At 41.4% G+C, this 17421-nt stretch overlaps 1 protein-coding gene across 1 annotated transcript in view; it reads right to left on the bottom strand.

Annotated features, from left to right (window-relative positions):
• LOC104162757 (transmembrane protein 117-like) overlaps positions 1-17421 on the bottom strand; it is a gene marked incomplete at its 3' end in the record, with an annotated part of 99906 nt that overhangs the window by 30475 nt on the left and 52010 nt on the right. Inside the window, exon 4 of the mRNA XM_009701567.1 lies at positions 8540-8639. Coding sequence (XP_009699869.1) covers positions 8540-8639 — 100 coding nt within the window. The remainder of the gene's footprint in view (positions 1-8539; positions 8640-17421) is intronic.

Here is a 17421-nt window from a genome sequence, read left to right as displayed (position 1 = left end):
GAATGGCTCTGCAACTGGACTGGTCCTTAAGCAAAGGAAAGAAAAACAAAACAAGAAACACGGACGAACAAAAAGGGCAACCGGCGTTCTGCCTGCCTCTCTGAATGGAAAGAAGCACGTTGCCACCAATGCTGCTCTTAGTCACATCCCTGTGCAGTCCTGGCAAGCGAGTTTAGTAACATGTGTCATCCACTTTGCTCCTTCCACTTCATGCTTCATAGTTTAATTTCACTTCCACTACTGAAGTACAGCAGAGTAGTTAGCTCTACAGTATTTCAGATGCCACTGCAAATTCAATTACAGTTTTATTTTGTCATTTGATATGTCAGTGGAATAGAAACAATCAAGAAGATTGACACTGATCATAATCTGAATTGTCATGCCCAATCCTTCAGAGGCATGTGTTAGAAAAGGTGTCAGTCATTCAAGACTCCTGACTCTCCAAACTACCTTGGAACGCACATCAAAATGGTGGATCCTTCACTGCTGGCAAACAAAACAACGTACTATGCTTTGCTGAGTAGAATTTCCTGGACAGAAGAATTACTTCTTAAGACTCACACAAATTTTAGAGTGAACATTTATGGCTATTCTTGTAGTTAGAAAGTTACATACAAAATCCCAGAACCTTTATTGTTTTTAATTATGATGTTATGTTTTCTTTCAATATATATTTTTATACTGGTGTCTTTCCCTGTACTAAAGAAGATCTCATTTTTTAGTCACATTAGTATTTTATTTTCTATCTATTTGCACTGCAAAAGTTTAACGTGCCTGCTATTTTCAGCAACATCAAGGTTGCTCACTTTGTTTGAACACGCCCTGGCAACACATACACATCATGAGACGGAATAAAAATAAAGAGGTAAAGCAACCTAGTTTCTGCACAGTGGCAACGAATCCTTCATTCCTCTAGGATGTCAACATAGATAGTTACATCTCAGAGCAAATGAGGACAAGAATAATCTTCTCTCTTAATGGACACAAGGGAAGCACTTCAAAACCACTCAATAGCTTGTTCTCCTAGTCTACAAATAAATGCCAGTTTTCAGGATCACATTGGCAACAGTCACAAGTAAGCATCTCCAAATACTGTTAAAATTCTTACCAATAGCTTGCAAGCCATCAAAAATGTTTTAATGGCAATAAGTAAACATCTATTCTTATTACAAAAATTAATAAAGAAGAAAGCAGACAGAGCACAATCTACAGGTACCAGGTATCTACAAGAAGCTAACATCAAGTGATGGGTTTATTAAAGTGTAATGAATGTGCTAAGTTACTTCAGCCTACACCGTACAGTATATTAGACCACTACGCTTCAAATTTATAGAGGAAGACCACACCAGCCTTTACAAGGTCAAAATGAAGAGCTAAGCAAGTATACATTTGGGCACTTCTATCCCAAACTACAGCAATTAGATTGTGTCCACCGCCTGTACAGCAGGGAAAGAAAAAAACCAGGTGTTTCTCAGCAAGAAGGGCCCCGATTCAAAGAATGACTTTAGCAGACACAGGTTCCTGTGTCCAAAATTATGATTCAAAAATTCCACCTAACTATGAAAATCACAAAAACTTGTTAAGACCCTTCCTGTTCAGCCTAAGAGACCCATAGACTATGTAAGTTTTCCAGAAACAGAGGCTATGTATCTATGGCTGATGCTCTCTGAAACATATAATCCATGCACATATCCAGAATATAGGTTTTACCACAAGCAGAGACGCTTCTACCTTCAGCATAACATTAACAGCCATGTCCAGGCTCTGTTGACCCTTCTGCTACGTGCAAGAACATACAAAACAAAATACTCCCACCTTACCTTCCGTTCACCTGCAAAACAGCACCCAGGCCATAAGACAAAGGGGTGTTGAGGGAAAAGGACAGAGAAAATTAATGAAAATGAGATAAAACGAATATACAAAGCTTAACTTCTAGGAAATAAGCTCACTGTCTCTCACTTATAAGCCACGTGAAGATGGCTCCGTACTGTTCCACACCTTCACAGCTCCTGAGCTGGGACTTTCTGTCTGTCATACAAACAGCACCTTCAGGGCCCCCCAACATTGTCTGAAACCTCTTTAATGGCAGCAGGAAGCACTGAGGCTACGAAAGGAGCGCTAAGTGGCTGGCTCTGTAAATATCAGGAATTGGGATATTTCAGAACAGTATTACTGAATGAGGTCAACAAACCACACGGATAAAGGAAATGTGGTTGAAATAGCCTAACCTGAGTTTTCTAAAAGGCTTTTGAAAAATTCTTCATCAAAGGCTTCTATGGAAACCCAACAGTCAGAGCTTTAGGGAAGGTCTTTATGTTGATAAATAACTGGTTAAAAGACAGGGAACAGAAGGTAAGTAGGTTAGCCAGACTGCTCTTGCAGTGGAGCGAGGTCATTAGCGGAGTTCCACAGGGATTTGTGCAGGGGATGCAGTTGTTCATCATATTCCTAAGCAACCTGGTAAGATGGGTGAGCAGTGAGGTGAGAAGGCTTTATAATGATATTAAGTTATGCACAGTAATAAGGATGATGACTTGCTGACTGTGAAGAATTGAGAAAGGTGCTTACAGAAGTAAGTCCCTAGGCAATAAAATGGCAGATGAAATTCTCTGTAGATGAACGTAAAGTGATGCACAGGGGGGCAAAACAATTCTAGGATCATTTATGAAACGACGGGCCCTCAGCTGACCATTATAGCTCAGGAGCAAGATCTTGAGGTTATGATTACACAGTATCATGAAAACATGTTCTTAACATCCCATACTGTCAACACCTCCCAGCCATGAATCTCAGGAACTATTAATAAAGGATTAGAAAATAAGAGAACATAATTATATCACTGTAAAACTCATAGTTCATTCACGCTTTGAATACTGTGGGCAGTTGTGATCTCCCCATGAAGATAGACATAGCAAAACTGGAGAAATTGCAAAGAATGGCAATAAAGATAATCAAATACATGGAACAGCCTGTGAATGAGAAACAACTTATGAGGAAAGAGATTATCAGCCTGAAGAAGGGATAAATTAGAGCACTATGATATCTGTCTACAAAATCATAAACATTAGGGAGAAAGTATACAGGGATGAAGTGTTTGTTGTCTCTTCAGTAAAGAACTAAAGGCATGAAATTAGGTTAGCAGGAAACAAGTTAAAACAAACAAAAGGAGGTGATTCCTTATGCAGTGACCTCTGGAACTTGTTGCCAAATAATTCGGTGGATGCTAAAAAAAAAAGTACTTGGGCTAAAGGTAAGATTGGGCAAGAACAGGGGAGACACATCCATCAAGAGTTATTATACATAGAAAACTGTATGCAGTTGGAGAGAGTATCAGAGGACACTACCATGTATGATTGGGGTGTTCGTACTCTCCTGGCAGGCTTCTGCTCACAGTCACCGTCTGAGGCAGGATACTAGGCTGGACGGGTTTTTGGTCTGACCAGGTACGACTGTTGTGTTCTTACAGACGCAGCCTCAGTTCTAACATGGCGCACACGACAGAAAGAAGTTCTGGTTTAGGAGTTTACAGATTTCCTGTGTGCTTGCACGGCAGTAACCATTCCCTTTAACCTGTCAGCTATCGACGTTAATAGCATTAAGGACCACGTGGACAGGCTTCAGCCCTCCAGAGTGTTCTCTATGAACCAGCCACAGGTCCCTCTTACCAGCTACACTGCGACCAGCCAGGTAAGACACGTTAGGCTCATAAAATGGGAAAATACGAAAGCCTCCTACACCAGAGAATGAAGATAAAAAAACGCCTAACAGAGAAATGTGAATGAAAAGAACAGAACACAACCTTTTTCTTTCACAACTGGCAAAGCCAGAACATATAATGGTGTGAGATTTGTCCTCTGGAATTACAAGACTGAAAACCTGGTCCATGTAGCCAGATAAGTACACTTCCTGGAGCTTTTTCAGCTAGCACAAAATCTCAGAGAACAGAAAATCCTTCTCACAGAAGAGCAGATAAGCTTTATCAAAGGGAGCAGCATTCCACCACAAGTTATATGACGTGGTGTGTAGGCATGATCACCTAATGATGTGACTCTTTTGCCTGAGAAACTTCACAGAAGCCCAGGCAACTTGTCCATATGGGGGTCATTATCCAGTTTCACTAATGAGGAAAGGTAGGTGTGGATTCATCACTCAGTAATAACCTTTTGAAATCCCAATACTATGTCCTGACAAGAAGTCTTAGGTAGAAGGTCTCTGCCTCCATATCCATCCATCCAAGTGGATAGGATGTGTCTATGTCAGTCCTGGATAACGAGTCAGTGGAACAAGTGGTGACCTATCACTCTTCCATCCAGACTACGCCAGAAGTACTACTCTTACCTTCCTAATAATTCCTCTGCCAAGATGATGAAAGATAGAAATGGTTCTGGGAGCCTTCATGGTCCCACACGAGGGAAGAGTCAAACTGAAGTCAAGCGAAGGTGTCGGAAAGAACAGCCAGGAACGGTGACAATGATTCAGCTTACACCCTAAGACCCTAAGCACAGTGCTTGGGAGAAGTCTTGGCTTCTCCTTGTTAAAAAGAACATGCTGCTACAGATTTGATAAATACTAGTTTGATGAATCATAAACTAAACTATCCCTTGAATTTATTGCTGTTTCTGATGATGTGAGCCAGCAAAGGTTCTGCTGCTCAGTGATGTCTCAAACGTTCTCGGTTCCCTCTAGCAATTAACCAGAGAAAAGAGAATCTCAACTAAATTACCTTTCAGAAGGAAGGTAAATGAGAATAGGATCCCTTGTCAAGAGGATCAGCCCCTGATAGATTCGTAGAGATTAGTGTCAGCCTCTGGCTCATGTTGATTGCTTCAGCTTCTGATAATCCTAGCAAGCAAGGTCTAAGGAAGATGTAACAAACTTCTGCTGTGCAGATTCTTTCACACATATGTAGGGCTTGCAGGTAGGGACATGTCTTTAACGTAAACGGCAACGGCAGTTTGTCAGCAAATCTCTCAATGTGGTACGAGCATCATTCATAGTGCAGGGCCACTATGGAATCTTCGCGGAGCCCAAGAAGCCGTCACCCAAAGTGGAGAACAGCAGTTTTGACAGCCTAAAAGCCAACAGTGCCGGGAAAGGAGGAGGAAAGCAGGCTGTGTCACCTCACCAGGAGGCTGTAAAGGAGAGCGGAGGCTCCGGTTGTACCCTGCCCTCTGGGTCAATGCTCAGTGCCATCCTCTCCTGCTCTGAGCACACCTCACCCCACGTGCTCAGGACCACGTCCCCCACAAAACACAGCCACAGCAGGCTGCTCGGTTTTACAGAGAGGGGCAGGAGGCCACCCAACTCTAATCATCGGAAATTCTGCCCTGGAACCAGCTCCTTCCTCCGCCTGCTCACACCCTCCCAGAAGGCGGCCGTAATTGCTAGTTTATAGCCGTGTCTGGGTGGAATCCAGCCTCTTTTCAAAGCTATCCTACTGTGCCAAATCCTGCGGTGTCTGCCTCAAAAGCACTCTCCATGAGAGCAGAATGCACATTTTGAGAGCAGGACAGCATGTCAAAGCAGGTGCAGAATATACTTCCCTGGCTTCAAAGAGGAAAAAGTGCAGAGAGACGGCGTATTGAACCCATTCCCCTCTTCACAGACTTACTTAGAACATCTAACGCTTACTACAGATTTCAGCAAAGGTGATTATCAGCAGCAGAAGTTCCTGTCCAGAGGCACAAAGGAGAAGCTCCTGTGCACCCACAGCACGGCCCCATTCTCATTACACACAACGGAAAGAATATTGCTGATTTTATTAGGAATTGAGTCAGACCCTGTCACCAAACTAGTTGGTGAGCTAGGAAGTGTTGAGGGGGAAGGCTCGCTTCTGCTTTTTAAATCCAAAACAAACTGCAATCCAAAACATTTTCCCATTTCAATCACTTTCCTGATTTAATGATCCTCTCCTCGCTGTACTAGGGCAATATTATTATTTATTGATTACTCATTTTAAAATGGAGTCCCATCTGTTCTGCTTTATTCCTCCTTATTTCAAAAGTTTCCAATTTATGAGGGAATAAGATCTTAATTCCAGTATGGTTCAAATACACTGAAGTGAAGGTTACATTGCTTTTTCATCTTCTTTGTAGTCTAAGGATGAGTGGCTTCTTTACAGAAACTTCTTACACATTAGAAAATATAAGCACTGCTGTGAATGAGAAGATGTGCAAAGGTTCCTTTACAGGTTTGTTTTTATTTTTCCTGTTTCCAAACAGGATTGGAGAGCTTCATAAAATACAATAATCCCACAGAAGACTCATGTCACTTTGATACCAATTCCATGCTGGGCTTGACATGCAGGAAGTCCAGCAAAATTCAAATATTATAAGCAACATGATAATTTCTGTTCATACAGAATAAGATCGCTAAAGTTAGGCTGTGTGGGAGGTTTGCACCAATGTACATGTCCCCACTCCTCTGTTACTAATACCTCTCTACCTGACATTGTAGGTTTTTTTGATGTTCCTAGCCTTAGCTGCCCTTGAACACTGACATTTCCATTGACTGATTCATACACTGTGCCTAGAGATTTGCATTGCAGAAGCAACCTCACTATTCCTTTTTGCTCTGAAGATCTAAACATCTATCACCATGCCTCTTAAATCTCCTCGTGCAACCAAAGCATGTCCTAAACCACACTGACCCCCCAATCCCATGCCCTCTGCTCTTCAGCTAACAGAACCAGCCCAGTTTACCAACAGCCTGGAACCTGCTGGGGCACAATCCAGTTGTGCCTCTGCTGCAGAAAAGACCCGAGAGGGCTTTGAGTATGCAGAAAAGCATCAGGATTCTCATGCCTCTTGAATCCAGCCATTTCCATGCTTTATATAGTGCCGCATGTAACTGTTTTTTTCAAGAAAATGAGAAAAGAGGGACTGAAAAAATTCAGTGTTGTCTAACTTGTAGTAATGTAGTGCAACTTGTACGTAATCTATCACTGGAGCTCCGAGTCATGTATGTACGATGAACATGACCCTTCCCAATGCAGCTTACCTTATGCATCAGCTTTCCTTCCACAGTGAGATAAAGCCGTGGAAGCCCCTAAGAAAATAAAGGGTCCAGCTAAAGGCATTCAGAAGTAGCCATGGATTTTATTACTGATTCACAAGAAATCCACATTAAATGTCAGCATCAGTCAATGCACCAATTCTGCAATGTCCTTACAGATGACTTGCTCTGTAGCTGCTTTTCATGGCCACAGTTTCACAGAGTGTAATTTGTCTCAGACAAACCACTGACACATACCGAACAATACGCTGAAAAAAATCCTTGACGCTTTTTTTTCCTTCTGTCTGTTGTACAGCATGTTCCAAATATGTGGAGGATAGAAGACAAACTGACAGAAACTCAGATGATCCTTCTAAGATTATTCCTACAGTTTTATAGACTACAGTCTTGGCATCTTTGCTTGAAACTATTCCTATGGTGTCTTCTCTTAACACATACCACAGTCCTAAAATTTATCCACCTCGGCTTGTTTCTTTGCTTATGTCAGAGATTACTGCAGTCACTAGTAATACAGTGCTGAGACCTTTTCCATCCATGTTTATGAGGTATGTGATAAACATCCACCATCAAGAAATGTTCCCTGTGTTAATGAATTCCTCTAAAAATTATGTTGATTCTTTTGAGTAAACAGAGGTATCAATGAATCATTGGGGGGGGGAAAAATTAATTAAAACCAATTCTGCAAGCTTAAAAATCACAGACTTCTTTCCCCAATTTAAATGCATGTCACAGTCATAATTGTTAAAATTCTTACCTACACTAATCATAGAAATGTAATCTCGCTAAAAAAAGAAAACACCACAAACAAAAAAAAAATCCAAAAAGAGAATTCACTTTTCATCACTTTGTGTTTAAGAAGTGCTTTTGCTCAACAATAAAAACATGCGCACATGCTTCATTTCGTTCCCAGTTAGCTGTCACATTCTGGTTCTCTTTCACTAAGCTGATCTTTGGGTTGCCCATATTTCAGGGGAGAACCTTTATAACAATTACAATCAAAGTGAAAACTTTACTCTTCTACATCCTAAATCAGAGCCAAACTTAATCTGATAGTTTCACACCAAACGGGCTACTTTCAAATTCCGGGATGCAACTCACTCACTCTCATTTCCATCACTTTTTGTCACATCTTTCAGTTTAAATTTTCTTCTTTTTTAATCCTTTCCATTAGACTTGTTTATCTCCAGCTGTTACTCCCTGTTTCACCAGACAGCAAGTCCCGATGTTATTTCATAGCAAAGAGGGCCCACCGCGCTGTCCTCACAGAAGTCAATGGCAAAATTCCCACTCCCCGCAGAAGGAATGAAATATTGCTCTGACACACCGTAACTGAAACTCTTCTGGACTCCCAGCTAATTAAATACCCTGGCACTATGCTACTTTGCCTTTGTTAACTTCTTGCTTGTCTGGACTGAAACACTTAAATACTTCAAGAAACTGAGTTTTCTCTCTTCTCCTCTCCTCTCTCCCTTGAAACTAACAAACATATTCCTTTTCTTTTAAAATGTAATATTACATCGCTTACCATCCACGCTGTGACAAAATCTCCCATCCAAGTCCCAACCGCAGCTACCTTCATAAAATTTTCATTCCTGATGCCCATGAAGTCTGTTATAATGTACGCACTGTGGAAACAAGAACACAGACCGTAAGCTATACACGTTTGGCTAATGCAGTTATAAAGAACTTGCTTTAGTGACAAAATTTATGATGAGCTGTGAAAGATTTCCCCTTTCTTTCATAATCACTTCTTCTGCTAGATCGGAGTCTTGACATAGAACTGAACCAGGATGGGTCAATTCCAATTAGAAACGGAAACATGAACCTGATTTTACAGCCCATGTCTCTTTTGAAGGTGCTAAAATGATGCTAGGCAAAGGCTTTACAATTATATAAGGCTTCTGGAAATATAAGCTATTTTACACTTTTTACCTCCTCCATTGTACAAATGGAATTGCAACATTCTTACTGACTTTTCACTCTGTCAGTTACACAACCGCATGGTTTTCTAACACAAAAATGCAAGTGCTGCAGAATTTCAGTGAGACCTTGCTGTTTCTTGATTTATACAATGTATTTTCATAGATACATTTTACTTAAATCTGAAAGAAGCATTTCCATTCTGCTTAAACAATGCAACAGATAGGATTTAAAACCTCACACCATAATTTGACCTTCACTTTCAAGTTCATCAAGGTGTTCTAAGGATAATTAAGAAGGTAAAGCTACTTGTGCTGGATTAAAACCTTTGTGAAAAAATCATAGCTTTTAATACACTTACATCCTTTGCTAAAAGACTTTTATAGTGTTTAAGAAGAGATGACTCTCCTCAAGAGCTAACACATTGAATAATGATAGCAATTATAGTTCATCTTCAAGTGATATTGTTGTTTTCAAGACACCTGTAAACATGGCTTAAATGATGTTACACCTATTTAAGGGTGTGCATAAGTGACCTAGTTGCATGTAACAACTTCCCTGAACATTGCGTTATCCATTATTCAGATCTTACGATTTTTATATACCAAATGTTGTAATGTCTAGGAGCTAATGGACCATATCCCTGCAACTGGATCAGTGCAAGCTGATCCTACTTTCTATCAAAATCTAAATATTTGATCAGGATAGAGGATCGCATTAGCACAAATCCATGCACAGTACTGTATCACTTAAATACAAGTTAATATGTTCTAGAGTAGAAATATTAACGTTATTGAGTAGTTTCATGACACACGTAAAATGGCATACCCTAACAGCTGTTTTCATTATGCACATCACGACCTTTCAGCTAATATGTCACTAACAAAAATACCATCCCTTTTTTTCATCTGTTGAATGGCATATAAATGCTGGCTCAGATTTTGTGCTGGAATTGAAAAAAAAAAGCCACCCACATTTCTTCCCAAGCTATTTTTAACTACTTTCCACATAATTAATAAGATAATCAATATTCTAAATTCACCATGTTGTAAATAAGGATGTAAGAACACACGAACAGCTCCACGGGGCCAGCCTGAAGTCCCCCTGTTCCAACGCCCTGTCTCCAAGCAAGGGCAACAGCAGATACCTAGGGAAGACCGTGAGAGCAGGCAAGCACACCCCTCCCAGATAATATTCCCCCAGCCTCTTTATAACTGGAAATCACTTGGAATTCCTTTTTCCCCTGCATCTTGGGTATGCTGTTCTTGTAGCATCTGTCAAGGCAAAAAATTATCAAGTCTGCATTCCTTAAGAAGGCGTCTTGTTAAGAGAGAAGGCATGACAAGAAATGTCAGTTGTAAGGACCGGCCCCCAAAAGCAAACCATATCTTTATCTCCTTCATCAGTGTGAAACACAGAAAACCCCCACAGTTCTCACCACTTTTATTCCCATTTCTCATACACATTATACATTCTCATATGCATTATACACGATTACAGGTGTATAGAAAGTAAATGAACACTTGCACAAGACTCCTGAAAAACGAGCCCGTTGGGTAACGCCCACGGCCCCGTCGCGCATCGTGGCCCTGCCACAGCCGCCACGGCAGTCGGAGGGACGCACGAGGGCTTCTCCGAAAAGGCCGGGACGTCACTGGTCACCGAATGTAGGTATTAACAAGTAGAAGAGATATCAAACCACACATAAGCTATTTGTTTAATGGAAATCGAAATTCTCCACATATAACGTTTTTATGAACGTTAAAAGTACCTGAAGGTTTATAACAAGGTCAGATGAGCTGGATACACAGAAAAGCCTTGAAAGCACCAGATCATCCTAACAGTCCTTTCTGTAATTCGAAATGTGAACATTTGAAATGCGAACATTTGAAATGTGAGAGCATCCAAGAAGCCTAGTATAAATTGTGCATCATAGTCCGTAAGTAATTAACGCCTAAATTAAATACACAAATTGACAGAACTTCAGTTAGAGTTAAAAGAAACTCTTAAGAACATAATCTGTGCATATTTTAAGTGCATTTAGTGATTAAAATACAGTTACTACTTTTTATGGAACAGGGAAAATATTTTTAGCACTGTTATTATCTTACCAGAAACACTAATGAAATGCACTGCTATTAACTATTTTAACTATCTTATTAACTATTAGCATTGCATCCTGTGTCTTATGCTCCCTGCAGTACTATTTTAATTTCAAAACACAAAGAGAAATTGACTTTTTAAAAATATGGATTTTTGGCTGCTAAAAATGAAAAAAAAAATCCTGCATTTTTAATTTTCAGGTTTTAGTTTAAATATAAATGAGAGCAGTTGACATTAAAGCCACCCTTGCCTGATGAAGTTACATTCAGGAGATATATTTTAACAGTACCAAAAAGTAAAATTAATTCCAGGGTGGAAAAATCCCCGCTTTTTTCTAGCTGTAGCTAGCTATTAGGGCAGTTTTCCTTAATTGGTTATGCTGCTTCCCGGCGGGGACGCAGGTCCGCGCGTGCAGGAGGGCTGATGGCCGGCGGGCTCCCGTTGGCCGTCACGGGCAGAAGGCTGCTTTTTTTCGGCTGGCCCTGCCGCGCTCGTGTGCCGCGGCAAGGCACGTCCATATTGCGCAAAGAGCACCACCGAAGAAAACACCGGGTGGGAAAGCACAGCAGTCACAGCTCCCAGCGGGGTAAAAAGCTCTTTGGAAACGGACAGGATAAGCGTAAATAATTAAAGGCTGAGGAGTCAATACTGGTGAACGTAATAGATAAAGGACAAGTTTGCGATTGGGATTTGGGACAAACCTGCTATTAACATTTGACAGTAAGACTGGAAGCGGCAAAGCCAGGGAAATTGCTCTTTGCAGGCCAAGGCCTATGGCAGGCAGACCACAATTTTGACAGAACAGGACAAAACAGAGGAGGCAAAAGGCAAAAGAGACTTGAGACACGGAGTTCTAAAACAGACTCTGCAAACCCCCGTCATAAGGTGCTGCCTACCTCCACGTTGTTGTAAAAAGGTAATTGAATAGCAGCGAGTCAGTAAACAGCTGTACGAGCCCGATGTATTTGATCCCTTTTCTGGAGTAGCGCAGCAGAGCGTGCACAGAACAGACAAGGATGGAAGCAACAGCACTAGCCCGGAGAAACTGGTCAAAGGAAGATATCAGAGCATTTTTTCAAAGGATGATGCTTTAGCAGCTGCCAAAACGATGAACAGTCTGAAAGCAAATGGAACGGTTTTAATTTTAAATTGGATAAAGATGTACAAGCCACTCCGGTGCTACCAACATTGTTCTAGGCACTGGAATAAAGTCACGGCCGAAACTCAGTGCTGACCTGCTGTTTTCTTGACCATCACAGGAATCTAAAACTGGGATATAGCTTGAATTCAGACACTTGAATTTAAGTGTAAACCAGGGATCCAAACTCTTAACGGAGCCTAGTCAGAACAGTAAATGCAGATTAGAGCATGATTTGTCCTTACGCTACTGCAGACGTGCCGGGTGAAGGGTTTGTTTGCCTTGTGTCACTGCAGGATGGCTAGCATGTCAAAGCAGCATCTTCAGATATCAAAAGCCATTGCTAAACCTATGTGGCTAAATAATTCCAGGTGCTGTGACATATCCTGGTCTCCAGATCATACTCCAAAGAGATCTGGATCTCTGGTAAGGCCTGTGACACGTCTGAACTGAACCCTAGGTCTCCACGGACTGCAATGAGAGCATAGACACCTTAGGGAGGTTTTAGTTGCCTTTTAATGCCATTTTAGTGACCTTGATGTATTTTATCTACCTTTCAGCTGGCTCTTTATACACTCTCAGAGTATCTAAGGCACGGGGCTGACACATAGCACACAGGGCACGTTCTGTACAGTCTACAAGAACTGCACCCACAGAGAGTGGTAACTTAAGGCTCTTCAAAAAGGAGGAGAGGCCTAGACGTCTTTTATGTTGAGCGATAAAAAGTCTGTATGTGTTCTGCAGTCCGACATGTGCTTTTCTGAGGTGGTTTTATTATCTGGCATTCCCCTAAACAGCAGATAATCTGTACAGAACTCATCTTCCTTGGGGCATCCCAAAGTGAAATGCCTTGACGGCACCAACAAGTGACGGCACAGGAGTTCACGCAGGCTGCAAAGAAGTATGTGTTTAGATGTGGCACCAGAAGCTTCCATTACTCTTAATTTAGCAGAGGCAAAGAGTGTCAGAATAACTGAAAATATACATAAAAGACTGCAGATACAGTTCCTGAGCCGTATTTGTCACTCTCAAACGACAGAATGGCAAATGAGGCATTTGGTAGCACTTTGCTCAGCTGAAGAGCTATCCCTCTGCTGCTAGGAGCTGAAGGTAGAGCCACAGGGAACTGGAAGACGGACAGAGACAAGAAGACCTGCTGCCCTATAAACCAGCATAGCATAATGAGAACGGCACAACGCACAGCTACCTACAAACAGTAGAGAGCACAACAGCTAGTCCTACAGTCCCCAACCAGCCCCAGGGCACACGGTACAGGTACCGAGGGAACTTCTTCTATGACACCAGAACAGAATTAAGAAGCACTGAACCAGGGATTTTGTTTGACAAGACATCAAGGGGGTAACAGCCACAGAGGCTCGGCAGGCCAATCTCCAAGACACCACAAAACTAAGATGCAAAAACGGCTTGGCCTTGGTGAGACACATCCATGGCACAGTGCAGAACACCCAAGACTGATGGATTGATGCTGAAACTGAGCATTGCCCTTGGTTAACTTACTTATGGTTTTTTGAAATCAGGCAACAGAACTGTGATTCTGAAAACCTCTGCTCATCAGTCTACAGGCCTGAGGGCTGCCTAACTTACTCTGGGGACTTGGCTTTTAAAGCTCCCAAGCCATTTAAAGTTCTGCTGCTAGGCATGTACAGGAGCTGCTCACTCTCCACAGGAATAAGCCATTTGGCTTCTAGCTCCAATCTTACATTGATTGATATCCATAAAGAGGTTATTCCTCCACTTGGTTTGCCTGCGGAGCTCCATCTGTGAAGTGTTTTGTAAGCCTGCCTATAAGACAAAGCCCATTGAAAAATACAGCAACTGCATTTCTGTCTGTTAATGTCAAAGAGGCGTATGCACCTAACTCAAATGGTAGGGAAGACACGAGATCCAACCCCTGTTCCAAGGGACACTGGTTCACTGCCTTTCAGAGAACTGCCTCTCACTGTCACTCTCAGTAAGAATAGAAAAGGTGATGACCAACTCCTATTAGGACAGTAGTTTTTTGTATAGAGCACTCCCCAAGAGGATGAAAATACGTGTTTCAGCCTCCTTTAGGTGAGGAGTAACTGAAGCTGTGTATTCCACATCTTGTACAAGTATTGCCTTTCACAGATAAGACAGACATTGCCTTTCCTCCACTTTCAGAGAAGTGGAATGGATGCCACTGGTCAGGATAGGAGTTTGGATCAGGTCACAAGTACAGTCCTAATTAAGGTGCTTCAAGTAAGTTGGGACAGGATTCAAAATATATTCCTTTCCTTAATATAGCTTCTTTATTGCAAATTGTAGGCGTTTCCTGTTCCCCACGTGGGTTTTTGTGGATCCCATGCCAATAACCCTCAAGCACTTGATGCCTAATACAGTCTAGACTTTTCTTTAGGGACCAGGTGGTATTCATACAGATTAACTTTTGCCTAATAATGCCAGTCTTCCTATGATGTCTCCAAAATTGATGGATTTGACAGCAATTCAGAGCAGGATGTTAATTTAGTGATGCAATACGTAAAAATCATCTAAGGGCCAACAGCTTATTTCTAAAGAATTTGCGAAAGGTAACTTATAATGGCAGGCTTAGTGCCAGGGGATGCGAGAGTCTGCATCTCTACTGGGAAAATCCTAGGGATCTGCCAATTCAAACGTGTTAAGGACCCCCACTACCAGGGGAATGCAGCCTGCCTGGGCTAACGGCAAACCGTGGTGAGTGTTGGCACATACTCCCAGGGAGTTTACATGACAGGACTTGCTACACCTACTGGTTTTTTATGCCAATCCTTAAATGACATAAATAAAATCAGAGACAACCAGTGGCAGAGTTGGGAATTGAACCTGGATTTCTCCCCTCTCAGATGAGCAACTTTCCCCATCATTACGTAAGTGTTTTGATGAAAACACGGCGTTACCCCTATAGACTCCACTACAAAGCACTGCCCATGGGTAGGATACCCTGGAGAAACGCATAAAAGGTGCCTGACAAAAGAATTCAACAAATTGATTTTTCAAATTTATTATACTCATGAGATAGAAAAAATCCTGGGAAATTTGGAAAAGCTGTTCTTGTGTATCATCACATATATATTCTGTTTAGTCAGACAAGAGAAAAACAAAGGCTGCAGAGCACATTTAACATCTTCCTGCAGCAAATAAAGGTTACACCGCTCAGCCAGGGACAGGTTGCCTGAAACACTTCTAATGCTATCGTGCCAATAGCCGAGTGCTCACCAAAACACCCGTAGCATCGCCTCGCCGGCCCTCCCCACGCGCGCCCACAGACACCAGCACGGCCGCTGCTCACGGGTAGCTGCTTACGCTTCCACTTAAACTCCACAACCACCGCACAACTTGTTCCTACTGAAGCAATGAAATAAAGGGTTGCCTCTTACACGCCTGTTTCAAACCGCAGCAGAGGATTAAGATATTTACTTACTGCTAAGTGAATTGTTTATTGAAAATTGTTTTAGTGGACAATCAAACAAGTTAAGAGAACCATGACAAGTTAAGAGAACCATGTCACTTTTTCACATCTCTTAATAAGCTAGTGAAATTCTGCGAGACTGTAGTACGACCTGGTACATTACATGCCTTACTTGATTCACTCCATTTGCCTATATACTATGATATCAAAATAGTTTTACAGGAAAAAGGTCCAAAATGCTAGCACAGGTGCCCGGGGACACAAATAGGACAAGTGGCCTTGGGCATACTCATTTTGAGGGTGTATTGACTCATCACATTGTAACACACTCTGCCGATATACAAGTTGGCAGTCTCAGCCCTTGCCGTATCCATGGTGAGAAGGATGAGTGCTGATCTTCAACAGGTTGCTGAACAGCAAGCTAAATTATACACAGGTACATTGAAGAAAAATGTACACTCAGAGTTTCAAAAATTTAGAAAGTGTTGTAAACTGGTTTTTGGGTGGTTTTTTTTACATTCAATGTTTTGTTAAATGTTGTAGGTTTGCTCGTCTTAAAATACAGCTCATTTGTTTGGTGAGTTGACATTTAAAAGTAGCTACTAAAATTTGAAAATGACATTAACAGAAACTAAGGAATGTAACAGGCTATGTGTTTGGGAAGGTTAAGTTACATTAGTAATTTACCAAGACAGAGATGCAATACATTTTTTTTTAAAAAAATAAATACTTGCTTTGTTTTTAAACTTGGCAAGATACTGGTAAGAATGGCTTTGAACAACGCTGCACTGGCTGAATCTTCAGCATGGGACCTGGCTTACACACACCCGTTCCCAGGGCTGATGGGTCAGTACAGCTGGGAAGGGCTAAGGACAGATGGGCAGCAATATTCTCAGAACTGGCAATTGCAAGAAAAAAAGATTCACCTTAAAAATAAAAAATAAAAAGAGAGAGAACCACTCATATAATTGCCAGAATATAAACAAAATTAAATGAAGTAGTTGGAAGTTTACCACTTTGTCCAAGTGCTTTGATAATATTTAAAACTCCTGTGAATTCCAGCAAAAACGTTGTACTTTCTACCTGTTTCAGTTTTAAGGATGGCAGAGAAGTTTAAATGCATTATTATAATATGCTGAATAAACCACTAACTGCAGTATCACTGCTATTGAGAAGGGGGAAACGAGAACAACCTGCAGTCGGTACAGAGCACTCAATGGACACTGCCGGTAAGCAGCAGCCCAACTGGGAAAGCAAAGGCAGAAATCTATGTTAGCAAATTTTAGTAGACACCGGTAAGTATTTGCAGATAATGCAACTTCACATATTAATCATTCTTTGACTTCTTAAACTTCCCTGAACCATCGATAAATGGATTTTTTACGTAAATTAAAATAGTAGCATTCCAGAAAACTCAAACATCATGTCGTAAGATAATGAATTGGAACTGAGGGAACAAAGAGATGTCGGCACAGAAACTCTGCTGACAGATTCTCAGCAAACATAACTGAAAAGAATTTGAGCTGGCTCCGAAAGAACTGTAAGCCCATAACGTAAAATAGAAGTGTGAAAGTTTCTTATGAGTTTCCTTTTTTTGTTTAGTAATTTATTAGAAACAAAGTAGATTTTTTTCCTTATTTAATGATAATGTTTTAAGGCTTTATAAAAAGTGTAATATTAGTGTGAATTTCAAGGGTCTTCCGCAGTGCAGAGCAAGGGCTATGTGCCGCCTTTCCACACTTTATTTTCAGGCACCACTGACACCTGCAGCTGACTGACAAGTGGCCAAAGGACTGTCCTTTCAGCACAGACCAGG

This window comes from Cariama cristata, unplaced genomic scaffold, assembly GCF_000690535.1.
Source record: "Cariama cristata isolate BGI_N322 unplaced genomic scaffold, ASM69053v1 scaffold6366, whole genome shotgun sequence".
Taxonomy (NCBI): domain Eukaryota; kingdom Metazoa; phylum Chordata; class Aves; order Cariamiformes; family Cariamidae; genus Cariama; species Cariama cristata.
This window is presented reverse-complemented; position numbering and strand designations above follow the sequence as displayed.